Raw genomic sequence first — 23,764 nt, 5'->3', positions numbered from 1 at the left:
GCTCCTTTCACTTGTAGAATCCCATGGAGCCACTCTTGAATGCAAGGACTAGAGTTGTGTCTCACTGTGCACATTGTGCACACCGTGTTAGAAACACACAACCCTGTAACCTAGGCTCGTGAGGCACTCCCCTGCTTCCCCCTCTCACTGCACTGTCTACTGTTAACTCTTTCCTGTGAAGGCTGGAAGTTCAGGGAATCAGCACTGACAGAGCAGGAGCCAGCAGCACTGAAAGTTGTAAACTGCAAGTGCCTGGGGTAACAATTTGAAAAATTGTCTACTTGGAAATGTTTATTTTATCTTGCTCAAAATGTTAAACTAAAAAACACTCAGGGTTTAATACTATAGCTGGGGATTGTGGCAACGCAATAAAAGCTCTTCTGCGTTTCATGCTGCTCTCTGCACTTTTCCTAGTTTAGCAAGTAATCGTTGACACAAAAATTTTCCTACACAATGATGTTGATGGCTACAGAGAAAGAAAATTGAAGATTTGTGTTATAGGCACACATTACTTAGCATCTATGTAGTGAACATTTAAAAAATATATCAGAAGCTATGTCTGCTTTGACCTCATTTCTTTTAACTTTCCATAAATGTGGTATTACCGTCTCCTTAGCTTAAAAAGTTTAAAAGGATGAAGATTTTTGTGTGCTCAGAGCCTTTAAAGAGCAGCATTGATGGTGAAAATCTCTTGTAAATACTGTTTTTGCTGAGATTAAAGGACTTTCGTGCAGTTCTCTTCAACCATATATAAGTCTGTTTTCAAAAACCAAAATATAATCCAACTATTTTTCCATGTGTCTCATTTTGTGCTTTCTGCGGTCCTGTGCAGTTTTGAGTGCATTCATGATTTGTTGTTTGTTATTTATTACATTGTACCTATTCACCTCTACCAACCGGTCAAAGTCATTAGGCTCATAGGTAAAGTTTTTTGTCCGGTACGGAGAATCTTTTCCTGATAGCACCAAGTTCCCGGAGGCCATCTCACTATCTGTTCCTCGGAGTATGCCTGTAATAAAGGAAACACGAAATAAATTATATTTAATTACGAAAAAATGTAAACAAAAAGGGTCACTGCAATCATTAGAATTAGGATTTGCAAACTGTATGGCACTGAACAATTTTGAATCAAATGTAGGTAGAAACCTAATTATTGTGGTAAAGCAGAATATTCTTTTCCTTCTATTATGTCACTATCACAAATGCCCAATACAAGGACCATATCATAGTCCAGCTTTTCTCAACCTTTTTTTCATTTGTGACACCCTTTAAAAGTATGCAAACTCTCAAGGTACCCTAGTTTAAAATGTAAAAAACATATATGTTACTTTTTAATGGAAACCTGAGCCATGAACAACGCACACAACTGCTTTATTAAACTATTTTCACATCAGAATTCCCCTTCACATCAGTAGCCTCTATTGTGTCAGAGGTCCCTCATCACATCAAGGTTCCCCTTTATGCTACAGTCCCCTTTCATGGCAGAGGCTCTACATCACATCAAAGTCCCTCCTATACAATGAAAGTCCCCTTTCAGAAACGCTCCTTTACATCAGAGTTGCCCTATGCATGAGTCTCCCCATCACATCAGAGGTCCCCTTATCACAAAGCCAACCAGTCAACCAAGCACCCCATCACAGAGTCCCCTCTTTACATCACAGCTCTACTTTTCAGTTCCAGCAGTGTAGCAGAGGGTGGGAGGTGGAGGAGACAGACTTTAGTTTTCTCCTTGCTGGGGATGGCTCTGCAAGCTGCTTGCCTGTGTGCAATGTGTGCCATCATACATGTGAGCTGGTCACCATAGCAATGAATGATACTGTGCATCCCAGCCCTGAAGTGTCATTGGTCGTTATGCTGCTGGCGGTTGGCCCCCCCAATTATGGGCATCAATCCAGGGCAAACTGTGTCCCCATGCTTGCAACAGCATGGGGGAACCCTGATATAACCCTGGTTGAGAAACTGATGGGGAAATTTCATATTTCCTTATTATTATTGGCTTTTATCCAAGGAGAAAACCTAAGCCTGTGGTTACCTTAGCTGACGTCATACTATAGGAATGTGATATCTTCCTTAAAAGGTAATACTACTTTTGCAGAGTTATAATTGGTTGTTACCCACTAGTCCCCTGTATATACAACAGCTAAAACTGGAATTGGGTAGTCCCATCCCAGGGCTGCATTATGCACGTGTCTGATTTGATCATCATGCCAAGCTGTAAGAAGGAATTCCTTGGCAAAAATGGCATCTATAGCTATGTGTTCTTGTTACATTTTCCAATATTATTACATTTGTTATCTTTATCTGTATTATTTAATAATTGTTATATACGGTTTGATTGTGTGATCTCTCTTTGCATATCTCGAAAAACCCCAAAAACGTAAACTATCACCGTAAAACCATGCAATAGTCTACAACTGTTCATATTTTGCCACGCTTGAAACTTCAAATGCTCACTTCTAAAACCAGTCTTTTTACTGTGGATTTGTGCAGTCTGTGAAGCAGAAGATTAAAAATAATACACACACAACCAATATTGGGGGCTAGACTGCTACATCCCCATGTCCGCAGCTGGAACAAGATGTAATACCAAGGACTGGCACAAATCGGGGCAGCCTTCAAAGTGTCCACTAGGATAGTAGGGAAAAGGCATAAAAACAAAAAACACCAACAGGCCCCCCTGAAAGAACACATGAATCCTGTCCATGGAGAAAAGGTGTATACAGGGCTGATAGCAAGATGAGTTCCAGAGCCCAATAACACCAAAGGTCAGGTTTCTAAATAAGTCAAAAAATATTCCAAACAAGTTGAAACCATGGAGAAACACAACTGAATGTTGGGCAGCACTACCAGAGGATGATCAGACCCAGACTTGTGGCAAGAGGAATATGTCAGGGACCCAGATGGCAAAAGGATCTTAGAATGTGTCAGGGGACCCAGATAGGAAGAAGATCCTTCTTGGGAGGGTGCCCGCAGCGGCTGAAGAGTAGGGGGACTCGAGACACAGGAAATGACGTCACCGGGACACAGAGGTCAGCTGATGCAACATTGGAATGCTGAGAGACCAGGAAGTTGAGATGGTTGCCAGGACTACATGTTTTGGGGCACGCCCCTTTGTCAAATCCTGACAAGACAACCGGCAAGGCATTGCTTTATAACCATGTCGACAAGCGAGGCACATTCCCCCCCCCCCCCCCCCCCCACTGAGGCACATGGGCTGGTCAGCTGATAGTGAACAGCAACAATTGGGTTGAAGAAATTAAAACAGCCTTCAATGCTTAATAAACCAAGAATAGTACAAAAAATAATACATTTAAACAACCACATTTATGTACATATATATATAGTTGTGAGTATATAAAGGATATATTCAAAAGACAAAAATGACTTCTAGTATAAAGACGCTAGGTAAAAAAAACACATGAGAAACCCAATGTGTATTAAACATAAAAATATATAAACCGTATATATGTATATAATGAATACAAACCAAGGGGGGGGGGGGGGGACCAGGAAAAGAAAAACAAAAAAAAGGGGGAAAAGAAAGAGGCAGGAAGGGACAGAGACGGCTGCAACACAAATCAAACCAATTTTTGAGGATGTGTTAAATCATCATTATATTACACTCTGGATCCTCATGAAGGCCATTCCCAGATAAAGTATTATGCTTCTAGATCCAAAAGGTCTCACATTTACATAACATTGAGAATCTTTCATTGGCAGAGACCTGTCGGATATACATTCGATGGCAAAAACTGTCAAGGCGCCAGTGTCACCACCATGAAAGTAATAAAAATGGCTTGGGACACTGTTCTTCTCCGACCATTCCTTAATGAATTTGCGGTGCTCGCCAACTCTCTTGCGCAGTGGGCGTATAGTATGTCTCACGTACAAGAGATTTCATAAGCACTGCAGCCCATAGATCACATGAGCAGTGCAACAAGTAATATACTGTCTACTATCGTAGGTTTTGCTAGTTCTATCTTGAAAAGCAGTTTGGTCCTGGACAATCAACTGGCATGTAAAGCATTCACGCTTGCTGTTCTGCCCATATTGGTCATAGTAATGTGCTGTTACAGATTTTTTTTTTTTGAAAATTATGTTTATTAAGTTTCATAGCAACATACAAAACAGAGCCATTTGGGCATACCCCGGCTCAAAAAATAAAACAACAAAAAAAAAGAGAAACAAAAAGAACATAGAGAGCAGAACAAACAATAGGGGGGGGAACCCCCCCACTAACCCCCCAACAGTGGCTGCAGCTCAAGATAGTCAAGAGTATCACAGGTATGTACCGAGTCCTCTAAGCATTGGTGGTCCTAATCGCGGTCCAGTGCACACCGTAAATCACAAGCTTCACATAGCACGAAGCATATATACACATAAACCTAAGTAGCTGGTCGAGTTACATCAACGGCCGGAGCCGAGGAATCATCAGCGGTATCTGCAGCATCCAACCACAGATCCCACACTTTGTGGAATTTTTTGGAACATCCCCTAAACTTGTACACCGCTTTATATAGAGGTATCATGGAGTTCACCAGCGTTTTCCATTGTGACAATGTCGGGATCCCAGGGGCTCTCCAACGCATCACCACCAGTTTCCTGGCATAGAAGAGCAGAAGCCCCAGGAGGGTACGTGTAGCAACAGAATGGGCCAGCCCGTTCACCAACCCCAAAATACAAATCTCAATCTCAGCCGGGATAGGAATAGTAGTCAGTTTGGTAATGAAACCCCGGACCTCAGACCAAAACCCCAGCAGGGACGGACAGTGCCAGATCATATGGGTATAGGACGGGGAATCCCCATTACAGCGCCAACAGGCATCCGGGATGTCAGAAGACACCCTGTGTAATCTGGAGGGCGTAAGGTGGAACCTATGTACAATTTTAAATTGGACCAGCCGGTCCCTCGAGGAGACCAAATATTTAAACGGGTAGTCCCAGACATCCTCCCAATCCTCCGTGTCCAGGTCCCGCACCTCCGCCGCCCAGAATTCCTGCAATCTCTCCAGACCCACATGCACGCCTGGCAGCAAGGATCTGTAGATGGAGGACAGCGGTGTCCGAAGATTTTCGTCCCTAAGGAGGAGCTCCAAATCCGCCGGAGTCATATCAGGGGAAGAACCCCCAAACTGAGTCCGAAAGGCGTGGCGAAGTTGCAGGAACCTGAAAAAGTATGAGTTGGGTAGATCAAAATTGGCCTTAAGCCTATCAAAGCTCAGCAACCCCTCCCCTTGACAAATGTGTGAGAGACACTTTATACCCCTAGAGGCCCACAGAGACGGGTCAGGAATGAGTAAGAACTCGGGCAACTCCGGATTGCGCCATAAGGGGGTATTAGGCGAGAGCCCGTGGGGGTCAGATTTAGTATAAGGAGAGACCAGCACCCAAGCCCTGATGACCGCCTTCATAGAGTTGGTGAGGGGATATGGGGCACGGGCGCCACGGAACAGGGCGTTGCGCAGTGCCTCATAGGACCCCAGAAGCGCCGCCTCAAGCACCACCGCAGAGTTCGCGTCATCCGATACAAGCCAGTTGTGGGCATGAGTCAACATGAAGAAAGCCGGGCAAGCCAGACCCCCATGCGTCCAGGGCCGCTGTAGGACAGCTAGCCGCAGTCTCGGGGGGCGAGCCCCCCATATGAAGGTGGTCATTTGAGAATGAATGGCTCTAAAGATCCGTTTCGGGATCCACACCGGCGACTGCCGCAAAATATATAGTAGGGGAGGCAACAACTTCATTTTAACAAGGTTTATGCGCCCAATCAAAGTCAGCGGGAGATTCGCCCACGCCCGGAGCCTGTCCTTGAAGGACTGGAGGAGAGGGTAAAGATTCAGAGCACAGAAATCCTGCACCCTCGGGGAGATCGTGACCCCCAGGTATCTGACACTGTCCGCCCAGCACAAGGGCAAAGAGGGGTCCGCCCGTGTCCGGGATTCCGCGTCCACCGGGAGCAAGAGAGATTTCTCCCAGTTCACTCGGAGGCCCGACAGCTCCGTAAAACGTGACAGCAGGGCCAGGACAGCCCGGAGGGAGGGGCCCGGGTCCCGGAGGAACAGAATGATATCATCCGCGTACAACGCCAGCTTTTCCTCCAGGGACCCCACCCGAATCCCCCCGATCTCTCCGGAACCCCGAACAGCCCTCGCCAGGGGCTCCACCGCCAGCGAAAACAACGCCGGCGACAGTGGACACCCCTGACGGGTGCCACGTCGGATATCAAATACAGGTGACACCCTACCCCCCAACTTGATCTGTGCCTGAGGCTTACTGTAAAGTATGTCAATCCATTTGCGGAAGGTAGGACCAAAACCAAACGAGCGGAGCACCTCACTAAGGTAGGGCCAGGCCACAGAGTCAAAGGCTTTCTCTAGATCCAATGACACCAAGACTCGCTGACTTTGATCCTCCGCCGGGACTTGCAGATGTGTATACACCCGGCGGATATTGATATCCGTAGATTTTCCCGGCATGAAGCCCGTTTGGTCAATGTCGACTAAGAGCGGGAGGACCTTCATCAACCTAGTGGCAAGGATTTTTGTGAGAATCTTCAAATCATAATTAAGAAGGGAAATCGGTCGATAGGCCGAGCAGAGGGTAGGGTCTTTGCCAGGTTTCAAGATCAGCACAATGTGGGCCTGAGCTAATGAGTCCGGAAGCGCGCCAGCCTCCAGACTGGCTCGGTATAGACTGCACAATCTGGGGGCCAGGTCTGCAATATACATTTTATACCAATCCCCCGGCAGGCCGTCCGGACCCGGGGTCTTCTCAGGGGGAAGAGAGCGGATGGCCGCCTCCACCTCCTCCAAGGTCAAGTCCGCCTCCAAGGAAGCGGCCTCATCCTCGTCCAAGTGCGGCAAGGAGAGATCCCCAAGAGCCCCCAGGTCCACCACGTCCCGCGGAGGGGAGGGCACAGAATACAGACGTTGATAGTAATTTCGAAACTCATCAAGAATAGCAGCAGGGTCCGCAGTGGTGTCCCCCGCCTCCGTTCGGATAAGGGGGACAACTGTTTGAGATTTAGAATCCGCCACCAGGTTAGCCAGGAGCCTCCCGTTCTTGTCACCACCCTCAAACACTCTAGCCCTGAGTGCGCCAACCTCCGCCAAGGCGGCCGAGGAGACATGCAAATGTAACGCCCTCTGGGCCTGGACCAGGGAGGAGTGCGCCTCAGGAGTCTGATCCAAGGCAAAATCAGATTCAGCCAAGGATACCCCTTCTTCTAACGCCAGCAGCTCCGCAGCGCCCTCCACCCTGACCGCCTTAATAGCACTAATGTACTCCCCACGAATAGTGGCTTTAAAAGCGTCCCAGCAAATCATAGGTGTAGATGTATCCTCATTACGGTCCCAATATTGAGAGATCTTGCCCTGCATCGCCTCCTCCACCCCAGAGTCCCGCAGCCATCTTGTGCCCAGCCTCCAACACTCGTTCCCCCTCCGGCCCCCCAGCTCCAACGTGAGCTCCAGCGGGGAGTGATCCGACAAACCCGAAGGTAGGTACACGGCAGAGTTCACAAGCCGGAGAGCCGAAGGAGGGCAGAAGGCGAGGTCAATACGCGATCCAGACCTATGGGGCGCCGACACATGTGTGAAATGGCGGAGGTCAGGATTTTTCCACCTCCAAATATCAGTTAGCTGTAAGGCAGAAGCCCAGTGAACAAATTCAGGGCACCCTTGCCTGCTCGGGTTGGATGTGTCAAGCGTCCCATCCAAGATGGCATTGAAGTCACCAGCCAGGAAGATCCCCGGGGTGGAGAATGCAGCTAGGCGCTCGTAAATCAGATACAACACAGCACTAGAGAAAGGCGGGGGCACATATACATTTACAAACACATACAATTTGGCCTCAAACCGCAATGCAAGAATAATATATCGGCCCTGCGGATCAGTAACAACCTGCTCTATATGGCATGGGAACGACTTGTTGACAAGGATAGATACCCCTCTTGCATAGGAGGAGTGCGTGGCGTGAAAGGAATGCCCCACCCAGCGCCGGCGCAGTGCCAGTACCGAGCTCCCAGTCAGATGCGTTTCCTGGAGAAACAGAATATGCGGCTTATGAGATTGGAGATATTTGAACATTAGGGAACGTTTAATTTTATTATTCAATCCCCGTACATTCCACGAAAGCAGCTTAATACCTCCCGCCATGGCATCCAAAGCAAGATGGCTGCAGGATCCCAGGGAGGGAGCGACCCAGCGGCTCCAGGAGGGGAGGTCCCCACACCACACACTCCTCCCCACCAGTTATACACTGGCCGGACCAAGGATCAAACAGTACTCGGTAAAGATACATAATAGAGAGAACGTCTGAGCACAAAATATAAGACAGCGAGCTAGCAGCCATGAGAAAAAAAAAGAAAAACCCAGTAGCACAAAACAATAAAAAAGAAAAATTAAGACAGTCCCAAAAAAAATAGTCCCTGCCGACCAGGAAAACAACAACACCCTGGCACGGCTTCATCCCAAAAACATGTGGTACCTCTTGCGGCCACAAGAGGGAAACAGTTACTTCAGGCCGCAAGCATGGGGTGCCGTGAGAGAGCCACCCGCGAAAAACAGGGGAGGCGGGTGGCACCCCACTGCACAGTCAGTGGCAAGGGAAAAGGGCGATGAAAGAAAAATAAACAGTCAATCGCAGTGTCAAAAAAAATAAAAAATAACAATTTTCCGTGTAGGACACCAGAGTAGTAGAGCCAGAGAGCTCCTCATCATAGGAAAAGACAAACCATCCCAACAAGGAGCAATGAGGCAAGGGGAGACCAAGGTCTCATCTAAAAAATAAAAAAAATGGGGGTCAAGGCAAAAACAGGGAGAGGATAACCCAGGGATCCAGAGTGAAGAAAACCGGGGCAAAGAGTCATCTAGGGAAGCAAGGGAGAGAAAGGGGTGCAGCTGCACGGATCCAGGCAGGACGAGGAAGAACAGCAGTGCAGATAGGAGCCATTACTCACACCTCTCAACGAATGGTCAGCAGCCAGGCATCCGCGTCGTCCGGGGTATTGAAGAACCGCACCATGCCCCCATGAGTGACCCGAAGCCGACTCGGGTATAACATGCCGTACTGGACCCCCTTTTCGCGTAGTCGGCGCCGGACATCAGTAAAGGACTTTCTCTTCCTCTGGAGGTCAGCCGAGAAGTCCGCATAGAGCTGGATAGAGGCATTCTCGAATCGCAGTTCGGGGTGCTTCCGGGCCTCACCCAGGATGCGGTCCCGGTCCCGGTAATTAAGGAAGCGGACCAGGAAGGGTCTAGGAGGGGCTCCAGGAATCTTTTTGCCGGTAGGGACCCGGTGTGCCCGCTCCACCACATACGTGGGCGATACCTCCCGAAGGTCCAGAAGCTGCCTGAAGAACCCCTCCGCAAACTCCGCCGGGGTCTCACCCTCCGCTCCCTCAGGCAGGCCGAGGACCCGGACATTGTTGCGCCTCATGCGGTTCTCCGCATCATCCGCCTTAGCCATAAGCGTGTCCACCTTTTGTTGCAGGGCATCCAGCAGTCCAGAATGGCGGGCCGTCGAGTCTTCCGTCGTGGATACCCTGTCCTCAACCTCCGCGAGGCGGCCTCGGATCTTGTCGAGATCGTTGCGGATCAAGTTGCACTCTTCCGCAAGATGATCAATGCGGACCAGAAGCGAGGTCTTGCTGTGCTCGATGGCTTGTAGGATGACCGCCGTATCGGCTCCCACGTCCTTGCCCGGAACAGCCGGATCAGGGCTGGCGACTCGCGCATCCTCCATCTCTGCCAGCAAGGCCCGAAGCCGCTCCGTCAAGATGGCGTCCGGGCAGGCCGCAGGCAGGGCCTGGCGCGTGGCAGGCTTGCACGGAGTTGCCGATTTCTTCCCCTTGGACGGCATATTAGAGCAGGAGATCGATCCTCAGCAGTTAGAGATGAAACCTAGGCAGGTACAGTCAGCGGATTCCCCAGGATGGCATAGATTGAATCAGGATGGCAGGAGCTCTCAGGGCAGACGTCCGTTCCGCTCTACATCCAAGCCACGCCCCCGTGCTGTTACAGATTATACTGCAATGTTGTTGATGTTGCTGCCATCTAGTGGTCAGAGTTAGTTATTCGCCAGAGCTTATAGGAAGTAATGTTTTCCATCATAGGAAGAGGCTGTAACCTTTAACCTGGAAGTGTATTTGCTAGAGCTTGACAGGAAAAGGTATTCCCCTCAGAGGGAAGGGCTGTAACCTTTAACCTGGAACTGTATTTCCTCCATTTCATAACTATTCCTGACAGCATTCAGAAGAGCTCTTATCTATTCCAGGACTAATGAGGGAATTGTCTGTAAGTACATCCACTGATGGAGTGAGGCTGCTGTATAATGTTTAATGTACTGACACATATGTTTTGTTTATGCTTATGTAAAGGAATACATACAGATTTGATGTCTCCTGTTTCTTGACTTCTGAATTATTGTTAAGCTGTCTTACTAGTGTTATACAACAGTTCAATAACGCGAAGCAGAACAGTAAAAAGACAACCATGTCCGGTCTGGAATAAACTGAGACGCCATTACTGCAGCATGAGTCTAAGATCAGGAACAAAGTACAAGGCTGATGTCACGACGACACAGCAAGGCAGGGAGAACATTCCCGGCGCCCAGCAAGACGATGCACAATCGCATGCATCCAGATCTTCACGGGCTAGCAAGATGTCCTCAGCAAGTTCCTCAGCGGCTAGAGCTCGTGCCAAGGCAGAAGCTGCCCGTGTCCAGCTACAGTATGCAGAAAAAGAAGCAAAGATGATGCAGGAGTTAGCAGCAAAGAAAGCTGTCATGGCACAAGAAGATGCGGAATTAGAATCAAAATTGCTCATCCTGCAGCGCCAAGCTGCAGTTGCTCAAGCAGAGGCCGATGTCTACATGGGAACAAGTTGATCAGGAAGTGAAAAATCATATAAAGGCGCAGAGGTTCCAGAAAAACCTCTATTCTCTGCAGATCGTACAAGTGAGTACATCCAGAACCTTACTGATGCGCATACAAAGGAACAGTCTCTTAAACCTGAAGCAAAGGAAGTCAGGCCGAGATCAACAGACCCCCTGAGCAGGCCCAATCAACCACACGAGGCCAGCGGCTGCCAGCAAATCAAGAATGAAGCACCAGAAACCCCTAAGAACAAAAAAACAAGTGTTCCCATCGCTTCATCCTATAGATTACATGCGCGAACAACAATGTGCAGTGGACGTCACCAAATATCTCATCCGCAAAGGAATGGTTAGCTCAGGCTTTCTCCAATTCGATGACTGTCCTGAAAACTATTGGGCATGGAAATCTTCCTTTCTGAATGCCACTGAAGGCCTGAACTTATCACCAGCAGAAATGCTCAATTTAATGATAAAATGGCTTGGTACCGAGTCAGTAGAGCATGCGAAGAGGATGAGAAGAGCAAACCTGTTCAATCCTGAAGCAGGACTCAACATGACCTGGAAAAGGCTAGAAGAAACGTATGGATCCCCAGAGGTAATAGAAGGAGCACTGTTGAGAAAACTTGAAGTCTTTCCCAAAGTGGGCTACAGAGACAACGTGCGGCTACAAGAACTAAGTGATCTTCTACTAGAGATAGAATATGCCAAAGAGGATGGCTACTTACCAGGACTTTCATATCTAGATACAGCTAGAGGCACTAATCCCATAGTAGAGAAACTGCCCTCAAATCTGCAAGACAAGTGGATGTCTGTGGGAGGTAAATTCAAAGAAGATTATGGAGTTGCCTTTCCCCCTTTCTCTGTGTTTTCTAGGTTTGTCCGACAGCAAGCGAAAATCCGAAGTGATACCAGTTTCGCCTTCACCACCAGCGGCAATCAATCACACACAGACCTGAGAGACCTCACAGACCTCACGGTAGGACCTCTGTATCCACACACAAAACAGCTGTACCTTCAGAAGTCACAGACTACCAAAGCACCCACAAGGTACACACCATAGAAAACCCTGATAGACATTGCCCAATACACAAAAAACCACATCCACTAAAGAAATGCAAAGGCTTTAGAAGCAAACCCTTTGCAGAGCGGATGTCCTTCCTTAAACAAAATGGCATCTGTTTCAAGTGCTGCGGATCTACCCGTCAAATTGCCAAAGACTGCAAAATACCAGTAGAATGTACAGAATGTGGCAGTGAGAGACATATTGCAGCCTTACACCCTGGCCCTGCTCCTGCTCCACTAGAGACTGTAGAACCCAGGAAAGATCAGGGCAGGGAGCAACAAGAGACCCCACTCTCCTCAGTAATGTCTAATTGCACTGAAGTATGTGGACAAGGCAAGAGTGCACGATCATGCTCAAAAATCTGTTTAGTGACTGTGTATCCCACTGGCAAGAGAGAAAGAGCAGTGAAAATGTATGCAGTGCTAGATGAACAGAGCAACAGATCCCTTGCAAAGTCGGATTTCTTTGATATCTTTAACCTTAAGGCAAGTGCAGTTCCGTACACTCTAAGGACATGTGCGGGGACAATTGAAACCACAGGGAGGAGAGCTACTGACTTTACCATTGAATCCTTCAATAAGAAAGTGCAGTTCCCGCTTCCTACCCTAATAGAGTGTGGCATGATACCTGACGACAAAACTGAGATTCCCTCTCCAGAAGTAGCCCATCACCACCCTCACCTCCGCTCAATTGCTCACCTTATCCCAGCTGTTGAGCCAGATGTTTCTATCCTTCTACTTCTTGGGAGAGACATCCTTCAGGTACACAAGGTGTGCCAGCAAGTCAATGGACCTTATAATGCCCCCTATGCACAGAGACTGGACCTGGGGTGGGTCATTGTAGGAGAAGTTTGCCTGGGGACAGTGCACCAGCCTGACAACATTAGCTCTCTGAAGACGTCTGTGTTAACAAATGGACGCACATCCCTTCTCAGTCCCTGTCACAACAGCTTCGTTGTCAAGGAAAGCTTTGGCAGGCCAACACAACACTGTGACTCTTTTACACTATATGGTAAAGAAGAAGTCAATTCCAACATTGAAACAGACAATCTAGGGATTACAGTGTTCCAGAAAACTAAAGACGATGATAAACAGGCCCTCTCTATAGAGGATCAGACCTTCTTGCAGATTATGGATAGAGAGGCTTACCAAGATGACAATCACAGTTGGGTGGCCCCTCTCCCCTTTCGCACACCCAGACGTGTTTTGCCTAGTAACAGGGAACAAGCCATGAACCGTTTGCATCCACTCAGCAAAACACTGCAGAGAAAGCCAGAGGTGAAAAGAGATTTCATTGAATTCATTAAAGGGATGCTAGACAACGATCACGCTGAAGTTGCAGAACCACTTGAGACAGACAGGGAACACTGGTATCTACCAATGTTTGGTGTCTACCATCCACACAAACCTAACCAAATCAGAATAGTTTTTGATTCCAGCGCAGAGTATAAAGGAGTCTCTTTAAATGACGTACTGTTGAGTGGCCCTGACCTAAATACTTTGCTAGGTGTCCTCATGCACTTCAGAAAAGAGCCTGTTGCTTTCACAGCAGATGTGCGACAAATGTTTTATTGTTTTCTTGTCAGAGAAGACCACAGAGATTTTCTACGTTTTCTCTGGTACAAAGACAATGATATAGACAAAGAAATTGTCGAGTACAGAATGAAAGTGCACGTATTTGGCAATAGCCCATCTCCATCTGTCGCTATATACTGCATGCAAAAAGCTGCCCAGAAAAATGCAGAGCGCTATGGACAAGAAGCCAAACACTTTGTATTGAGACATTTCTATGTAGATGATGGACTCGCTTCTGCTAGCACACCTGAAGATGCAATTTCCATCCTCAGTAAAGCAAATGCTGGCAGAATCACACCTGTGTCTTCATAAAATTGCTTCCAACAGCCAAAAGGTAATGGAATCCTTCCCTGTAGCAGACAGAGCTAAGGACCTTAAACATCTTTGCCTGGGTACAGACACTCTTCCCCTGCAGAAAAGCCTAGGCCTAAGTTGGGATCTAGAATCAGATAGTTTTGTTTTCAGAGTTTCCTCAGAGGAAAAGCCTTTTACATGTAGAGGCATTCTATCTACCGTAAATAGCCTCTATGATCCCCTAGGGTTTGTATCGCCTGTGACAATAAGAGGTAAGGTCCTAGTTCGAGAACTGTCATCTGGGAAAAGTGAATGGGATGCATTGCTTCCACAGGAGAGACTAAGTGAGTGGGTACAATGGACAGAATCCTTGCAAACGTTAGAGCACCTAAAGATAGACAGATGCTATGTGCCCGTATCTCTATCATCAGCTTGCAGGAAGGAACTGTGTATCTTTTCAGATGCATCCACCACAGCTATAGGTGCAGTAGCTTACTTGAAGGTAATTGATGCAGAAAATGTGTGTCATGTTGGATTTGTCATGGGAAAGTCCAAATTAAGCCCTAAACCAGCCCACACTATTCCTCGTTTAGAGTTGTGTGCTGCTGTACTTGCAGTCGAAATGTCTGAGCTAATCACAGATTAAAGACACTGACTTTGATGCTGTGAAATTCTTCACCGATAGCAAGACTGTCCTAGGGTACATTTGCAACACCACTAGGGGGTTCTATCTGTACGTCTCCAACAGAGTGAATAGAACCAGGCGAATCTTGGACGCTATGTTGCTACAAACCAAACCTGCTAACTTGACCCATGAGACTTTAAGCACCTTTATGGCAGAAGTAACAGCTATTATGAATGCCAGGCCTATAGTTCCTGTGTCCTCGGACCCAGATAGACCTATGGTCCTTACCCCAGCAATGTTGTTGACTCAAAAGGTGAACTCTTTGTCTGCTCCATCTGGAACCATATGTACAACTCAAGTCCACGCGAAACAATGGAAGCAAGTACAATGCTTGGCAGACACCTTTTGGAAAAGATGGAAGAGAGAGTATCTGTCAAACCTGCAACGCCGTAGGAAATGGACTGAGGATCGCCCAAATGTAAAAGTGGGTGATGTTGTTCTGTTGAAGGACAGCCAAGAGAGCAGAAACGAGTGGCCCGTAGGTCAATGTTCTACCTAGCAGGGATGGCAGGGTTAGAAAGGTAGAGGTCAAGTTTGTAAAAAATGAGAGTGCCAGAATTTATCTCAGACCTATAACTGACATTATAGTTTTGATTTCAGACTAACTAGGATTCCATTTACCTGTTTATGTTTTTTCTGCATAGCAGTAATTGTTTGGGTAGTGACATAATAAATTATGCCAGACAGGGAGTGTTCTGCCCATATTGGTCATAGTAATGTGCTGTTACAGATTATACTGCAATGTTGTTGATGTTGCTGCCATCTAGTGGTCAGAGTTAGTTATTCGCCAGAGCTTATAGGAAGTAATGTTTTCCATCATAGGAAGAGACTGTAACCTTTAACCTGGAAGTGTATTTGCTAGAGCTTGACAGGAAAAGGTATTCCCCTCAGAGGGAAGGGCTGTAACCTTTAACCTGGAACTGTATTTCCTCCATTTCATAACTATTCCTGACAGCATTCAAAAGAGCTCTTATCTATTCCAGGACTAATGAGGGAATTGTCTGTAAGTACATTCACTGATGGAGTGAGGCTGAGGTATAATGTTTAATGTACTGACACATATGTTTTGTTTATGCTTATGTTGTAGTTTTACAAAGTTATTCAGAAAAAAGAATACATACAGATTTGATGTCTCCCGTTTCTTGACTTCTGAATTATTGTTAAGCTGTCTGACTAGTGTTATACAACAGTTCAATAACGCGAAGCAGAACACTTGCCGCATCTAAAGATACCAGTTCTATTGTCAAAGGAGGATCTAATATCATCCTTACTTGGCGCAATGATGTTCTTTAAAAGTTTGTGCCCTTCTGAAGGTAATATGAGGTCTATGAGAAATTGCTGGTCCTAGTTTGGGTCCACCTGTAGAATATGCCAATGTTTTTGGAACACCTTCTCAATAGCCCTATAATCTTCATTGAATATTTTGGGTGAATCGCGTAATATTCTGTTGTAGGGGTTTAGATTTGGTTGACGGCTTTTTAGAGGGAGGGCTTTTGAAAAATTTTGGAGTACGCCTCTTGGATTAACTTTTGTAGGTACCCCTTATCTATGAACTGTATTTCGACATACAACTCCATGTCCATATAATAAAAGATGCAGCGCTATCACTGTAAACAGTAATTATATCTACAGTATGACTCCTAATGATAAAACCATCTGATCCAACAATGGGAATCCTTGGGGGGCACTCAGTGGATTTGTGCACTTTGGACAAATGATAAAAACAAGGAGCGCTACATAGTGACAGGAGCAAGAACAGTTTTTCTTTCTTGTTTAGAGCACCATCTTTGAAGGCTCCCTCTACTAAGCGCTTGAGATCTAAATGGAACAAGGGGAGGTGATCTTCTCTAAGGAACCTGTAGGTGTTAGCATCTGAGAAAAGTTGATGTACCTCCCTCATGTACTCCTCCCTGTCTAGTATAACAATACTACTGCCTTTGTCTGCTTGGTGGACAATGATATTGGAAATGATCTCTAAGGCTTTGAGAGCTTTCTGTTCACCGGCTGAAAGGTTAGATCTATGTTTAGAGGCACTGGACCGGCCTAATTTGGAGAGGTCCCTATAAACTACCTGGTAGAATGCCTCCACATAGGAACCTTTGGATTGAACCGGGAAGAAAATAGATTGTGGCCTAAAAATGGGTGTGTGTTATGCTTGGATTCAAAAGATCCTCAACTGGTGGAATGGTTGAGTGGCCTTCCTCCCACAACTTCCTGAGAACTTTAAAAATGTCCTCATCCCTTCATCTTATAGGCCAATCGCCTTATTAAATGTAGATATTAAAATCTTTGCCAAGCTTCTGGCAAGTAGATTGCAGAAGTTTTTACCCCAGTTGGTACATGCAGACCAGGTGAGATTTGTGCCAGGACGGCAGGCTCCTGATGGCACGAGAAGACTTTTGAATCTGCTGACACGGATGGGATCCTGTCGGACGCCTTCCCTGCTACTTTCTTTGGATGCGGAGAAGGCGTTCGACAGGATCCATTGGGGATATTTGGAGGCGGTGCTGCATAAATTTGGGATTGTGGGTTGGTTAAAAAAAAATATAATGGCTCTATATTCTAGTCCAACAGCAAACGTACTTATATCGGGAATATTATCTAAATCGGTTGGAATAACCAATGGGACTAGGCAGGGATGTCCCTCTCACCAGTTGTCTTTGCGTTGCTTATGGAGCCTTTTGCTCAGAGTATTAGGAGCAACGCAAAGATAACAGGGTGGAAAGTTGCTGAAGTTGAACATAAGATTAGCTTATTTGCTGATGAGGTCATGTTAATCATTACAAATCCAGCTTCATCTTTAATAGAAGTAGAGAAAATGATAAATGATTTTAGTGCAGTATCATATTACAAATTAAATATTACAAAATCACAGATTATGAGTGTTAATGTACCCACGTCAGTACAGAAACATATAACCGGAAAATTCTCCTTTACATGGTCTTTGTATATACCATTTTTGGGGATTAATTTAATTTCATCTATTTCCCAACTTTATGATTATAATTATAAACCCTTTCTGGACACTTTGTCATGACAAATTGGAGAACTTAAGGTTCAAGATTTGACTGTAGCAGGCAGAGTGGCTATGTTAAAAAACGGAATTTTTGTAAAATCTTACCTGTAAAATTCCTTTCTCTGAGTCCTCCGACAGTCGCCGCCTCCTCTAAGTCATCACAATTGGGTATTGTCCACCTATCCGTAGGAATAGCTAGGCATATAGACTTAGTCAAAAGACAAAAGACATTAGCATGTACACACCCACGGGGGCTGTCCCATCTGGTCAATACCCCCCCTGCATCACCACTCCCAACTCAGTTTTGGTAGTATAGCAGTAGGTAATAAGAACCCCAAAAGAGGGGCGGGGGCGGCGACTGTCGGAGGACTCAGAGAAAGGAATTTTACAGGTAAGATTTTACAAAAATTCCGTTTTCTCTTACGTCATCCGACAGTCGCCGCCTCCTCTAAGTCATCACAATTGGGATGTCCCAAAGCAGTATAGACATGAGGTGTGGGAGACGCAACCATAGAAAAGGCAACGCAGTACCCACATCAGAGAAAGGAATCTTACACGCACTGTAAGAACCAACTGGGCAACAGCAACAAACAATGCTCAACAGGAGCAACAGCCCAGGAAAGCAAATGCCAACAGCCAGGGACCCAGGAAAAAACCAAGGGTCCATCATGGCACAGCCGCACTGAGAACTTTGCGGCCAAAGGAAGCATCAGCTGATGCCAGAACGTCTACTTTGTAGAACTTGGAAAAAGTGTGCACCGACGACCAAGTCGCCGCCTTGCACACCTGGGCCACCGAGGCCCGATGCCAATAGGCCCAGGAAGTACTCAAAGACCTGGTAGAGTGCACCTTAACAGGGAAGGGCGGAACCCGTTCCTTCAAGGCGTAAGCCTGCTCAATGGTCTGTCTGATCCATTTGGCAATAGTTGAATTCCGTAGACTTCAGGTAAACCCTGATCGCCCTAACATCCAAGGAATGCAAGGCAATCTCCTTTGGATGCTTAGGCTTCGTACAAAGCGAAGGCAGGACAGTGTCCTCATTAAGGTGATAATCAGAGATCACCTTGGGAAGGAAGGATGGGAGTGGTCGCAAAACCACCTTATCCCTGTGAATTATCAAGTAAGGGGAACGGCAAGACAACGCCGCCAGTTCCGACACTCTACGAGCCGAAGTGATCGCCACAAGAAAAGCAACCTTTTGACAGCAGAGGCAACGATATCTCCCTGATATTCTCGAAGGGAGCACGCTGCAAAGCGGACCGGACCAAATTCAAGTCCCACGGAGGTAAAGGCTCCTTCCTAGGAGGAGCCAAATGTCGCACACCTTGAATGAAGGTGCGCACCAAGGAATGAGACGCCGCAGGGCGTTGGAAAAGGACCGCCAGTGCTGACACCTGGCCCTTTATCGTGGCCAGCGCCAGGCGTTGATCCACTCCAGACTGGAGGAAAGCCAAGATCCTCGACACCGAGTAAGAACGAGGGGAAAACCCCCTGGACTCACATCAGGTGAAGTAGGCCTTCCAGGTACGGTAATAGATCTTACCAGAGGAAGATTTCCTAGCCTTGATCAGGGTAGGAATAACCTCTGGAGAGAGACCCTTGTCCTTCAAGACCTGGGTCTCAACAGCCAGGCCGTTAAAACCAGCGACCGTAAAGCAGGGTGGAAGATCGGACCTTGAGACAGAAGATCTTCCCGCAGAGGCAGGCGCCACGAAGGTGCCACTGCTAGGTGAACAACGTCGGCGTACCAGGACCGGCGAGGCCAGTCCGGTACCACCAGAATCACCATGCGCGGTTCCGAGGCCAATCTGCGAAGGAACCGGGATAGTAACTGAATCGGAGGAAAGGTGTACATCAGACGATACTGATGCCAAGGGGCCACCAACGCATCCGAGGCGTCCGCCAACGGATCGCGCGTTCTTGCCACGAAGCTTTCCACCTTTCGGTTTAACCGGGATGCGAACAGATCCACATCTGGGGATCCCCACTTCACACACAGCATCTGAAAGACCTCCGGGTGTAGGGACCATTCCCCCTGGTCCAGGGTCTGGCGGCTCAGATAGTCGGCCTGCCAATTGTCCACACCCGGAATGTGAACTGCCGAGATCGCCGGGACATGAGTCTCGGCCCAAGACAGAATGTCGGACACCTCCCGGGCCGCTCGAGCACTCCTGGTGCCCCCTTGGTGGTTGATGTAAGCCACCGCGGTAGCATTGTCCGTCTGTACACGAACAGGCAGGCCCTGGAGACGGTCTGACCACTGAAGAGACAGTTTTATTGCTCTTAGTTACAGCACATTTATCGGGAGGGAGGATTCCTCCTCCGACCAAGTGCCCTGGGCAGACAGGTTGTCCAGGACTCCACCCCAGCCCGACAGGCTGGCGTCCGTGGTAACCACTGTCCACACCACCGGGCGGAAGGACTTGCCTTCCGCCACCGCCGGAGACTGGATCAACCACAGAAGAGCCAATCTGGTCTGGCGACTCAAGGAGACCTCCAGATCCAAGGACTGAGGAAGTCTGTCCCACCTGGCCAGGATCTCCGTCTGGAGAGCCCGCGTGTGAAACTGGGCAAAGGGAATCGCCTCGAAGGCCGACACCATCAAACCCAGGCCCCGCATGCAGGCCCTGAGTGAAGAGGAAGGATTGTCCCTGAGGGACCGGATTTCGTCCTGCAAAGTCCGGAGCTTGTCCTCCGGCAAGAACACCTTTGCCTGAGCAGAGTCCAGAACCATTCCCAGATAGGGAAGGTGAAGCGACGGAGACAACGCTGATTTCTGAACGTTGATGGTCCATCCGAACTCCTGAAGAGTCTGTACCGTGATGGACAGGTCGCGCACAAGGTCCTGGCTTGTCCTCGATCTCAGAAGCAGATCGTCCAGGTACCCCAGGACCGCAATGCCCTGGGCCCGTAGCAGGCCCAGAACCGGTGCCAACACCTTGGTGAAGACCCTTGGAGCCGAAGCGAGACCGAAAGGTAACGCCACAAACTGGTAGTGGTCCTCTGCGATAGCAAACCGAAGGTACCACTGATGACCCTCGAAAATGGGGATGTGCAGGTACGCATCCTTCAGATCTATTGAAGCCAGGAATTACCCTGGACTCAAGGAGGCCACCACCGAACGGAGAGACTCCATTCGAAACTTTCGAACACGCACGAAGCGGTTCAGCGCCTTCAGGTCCAGAATAGGACGCACTTTGCCCTCCTTCCTGGGCACAGTGAACAGATTCGAATAAAACCCCCAAAACCTGTCCCGGTGAGGCACCGGGACAATCACTCCCTGAGCAAGCAGGTCCTGCACCGCCTGATGCAAATCCTGCAGACGCCCCGGAAGCAGATGAAGATTGGAGGGAAAGAATCTGTCCGCTGGCCTGGAAAGGAATTCGATCTTGTAACTTGATCGAACGATTTCCTGGACCCACCTGTCCGATACCTGGAGCAGCCAAGGTTGAAGGAAACCGCGCAAACGTCCCCCCACCCCGGAAATGGGTGAGGGCGCCCCTTCAGGCAGAGGCAGAGTGTCCCGCCGAGCCGGCGTTGCCGGTCTTCTGCTTACCCGCCCAGGGCTTCTTCTGGTTGCTCTGGGCCTTGAAGGGCTTGCCCTTGGATTGGTTCTGAAAGGCACGAAAGGACCCCTGAGTGGATCTAGGCGCAGAACCCCGCTTGCCCCGGAAGGACTTGTTCTTCGGGTTCTAGGGTAGCATAGTGCTCTTGCCCCCCCGTGACGCCCTTCACCAGGGTATCCAACGCCTCACCAAAAAGGCGAGAACCAGCATAGGGGAAATCAGCAACTGTTTTCCGTGAGGACTGGTCGGCCGACCAGCTCTTCAGCCATATCAGTCGCCGGTTAAGCACCGCGACACTCGAGAGGCGAGCCACCAAGGGGGCCTCATTCAAGGCTGCATCACACAAATACATGACTCCTTAGTGGATCTGGTCCACCATTTCCAGTCGGGCAGGCAGCACGTCGTCAGACACTAGGTTGCTTCTAAGCACCTTGATCCAATCAGCTACCGCCTGAACTACCATAACGGACGCGAAAACGGGTTTGAGCAACGAACCCGCCACCGTATAGGAATGGCGGGCTAGAGACTCCAACCGCCGGTCCGTGGGATCCCGGAAAACCGGAGTATCCTCTGTAGGAACCAAGGTAGCCTTGTTCAGTACGGCCACAGTGGGATCCACCTGTGGAGGCACACACCATCGCGATTCCGTAGCCGGCGCAAAAGGATAAAGCAATTTGAACCGACCAGGCACCACGAATGGACGTTTTAACGTGCGCCACATTTCATTAACAGTGTAATGAAATTCAGCTGGGCAGGGAAAAACCTGCGCAGACTTGCGGGTCCTGTGCGTCCCAAAAGAGGACACAACACCCGGAGGAGTGGGCTCATCCTCCAAATGCAAGGTTTCTTTTACAGAAACAATCAACTCATCCATGGTCGCCCGTTCTTCAGGTGACCCTGGGGAGGATGTGTCAACACCCTCCATTTCAGCCTCCCCCTCAGACCCCGGGGGGTCCAAGGATGAGCGGGACCCTGAAAAGGGCACGCTTGCAGCAGCAGCAGCCAAATCCCCATCTGAATCAGAAGAGAGAGACAGCCTGGGCCGTTTTCTCGCAGCCCGTTCAGACATCAGCATTTCCATATTTGCCACTAAAGTCGCAACTACAGCAGCTAAATCAGGTCGCAGCGGAGCCACAGGAGAACTGGGGCCCCCCACTAAAGCTGGAGGAAACTTGCTTTCCTGAGAATCCATGGCTCAAGACAAGAAAAAATTACAGTGCAAAAAATGATGTACTGTCCCCTTAAATAGCGCTGCGGAATGCGCAGCCCACCGCTACTGTCACAGATATGAAGACCCCCAAAAGGAGAAAGAAACTGAGCCAGAAGCAGTATGCAGAAGAAGACAGAGAGATGCAGTGCAGAGCCCGCAGATCGTTGCTACCTGTGTCCTTTGCTGCCTGAGAGGAAAAGGAAATGCTGCTGGAAGGGGCTGGCTATAAGCCAGACCTAAGGGAAAATGGCTGCCCATAGGAAATGCATTGAGGCTTCACCAAGATGGCCGCCGACATGCGGCCGACCCGATCGTTCTACAGCCCACAAAATGGCAGCGGAGGGTGCCAAAACGATCTGTATACTCGCCCCAGAGGGGCCATAGCCATGTGCAGTAAAAAACATGGGCGACCGCGCGAACGTACCCCCGCAGCGGTCGCCGCACAACACGCACGTCTGCACCCCCAACATGCACCTAAGGTGACACAGGGACCCCCAGTAAAAAACATACAATATGCACAAAACGAACCCCGCAGGGATCGCACAGGAAATCACACAGGCACAGACATGGGGACACACAGCAACACAGACTGCCACCCCAAACAGAGGCCCCACACAGAAAAGTACTTACCTGTACCTGATGGCGTGGGGGAGCCTCTATGCACGGATAAACCTCTGTCCTCTCCTGACAGGGAGTGCCGTGAGCCAGGGACATGACGCTGCAGCAGCGCAGACGAGTCCTGTGAGGTAGCCACCTCACGGCTGCATCCCTGCAGCGAACAGGGATGGGTCGTTCATAATGCCAGGGCGAACCATAGCTGAACGATCGATGGTGGGCTGGGGGTCCATCTGACCCTCAGTGCCCTGGAGAACCAGGGCGGCCAGTCCGAATCCCAGCACCGCATGATCCATCTTCATCCGAAGAATAAACTAACACTAAAGCTGACAAAATAAACAGCTAGTAAAGTGAGAGAAAAAAAATGAAATTTTTCAAAGAAAATCAAAAGAAAGATATAGGAAGGCTGAGACTGAAGCCCCAGCACAAGGGAGCCTGACTATTCCTGAAAGGTAGGCAAACTAAAACTGAGTTGGGAGTGATGATGCAGGGGGGGTATTGACCAGATGGGACAGCCCCCGTTGGTGTGTACATGCTAATGTCTTTTGACTAAGTCTATATGCCTAGCTATTCCTACGGATAGGTGGACAATACCCAATTGTGATGACTTAGAGGAGGCGGCGACTGTCGGAGGACGTAAGAGAAATGATTATACTTCCCAAACTACTTTATTTGTTTCGTACGTTGGCAATTCCCTTACCACCCCAATATTGTGTCTCTGTTCAAAAGTGCTTCAATCAAACTATATGGGAAGGAAAACCACCCTGATGCGCGTCCCTCATTATGAGGAGACATAGGAGGCATGAGAGTTCCTTGGGTTTCTGCATATTATAAAGCATCTGTATTAGATCAATTGAAATATTGGTGGA

General features: G+C 48.4%; 1 protein-coding gene across 1 annotated transcript in view; it reads right to left on the bottom strand.

Moving 5' to 3' along the window:
* Positions 1-558: 558 nt before the first annotated feature.
* Positions 559-23,764, bottom strand: part of LOC309543186 (cytosolic phospholipase A2 zeta-like) — a 166,771-nt gene continuing 143,565 nt past the window's right edge. Inside the window, exon 20 of the mRNA XM_082242594.1 lies at positions 559-1,009. Coding sequence (XP_082098720.1) covers positions 786-1,009 — 224 coding nt within the window. The 3' untranslated portion in view covers positions 559-785. The remainder of the gene's footprint in view (positions 1,010-23,764) is intronic.

Source organism: Pelophylax lessonae (assembly GCF_965119305.1).
Source record: "Pelophylax lessonae genome assembly, chromosome: 13".
NCBI lineage: Eukaryota > Metazoa > Chordata > Amphibia > Anura > Ranidae > Pelophylax > Pelophylax lessonae.
The sequence above is the reverse complement of the archived record's forward strand: the minus strand, read 5'-3'. Positions and strand labels throughout refer to the sequence as shown.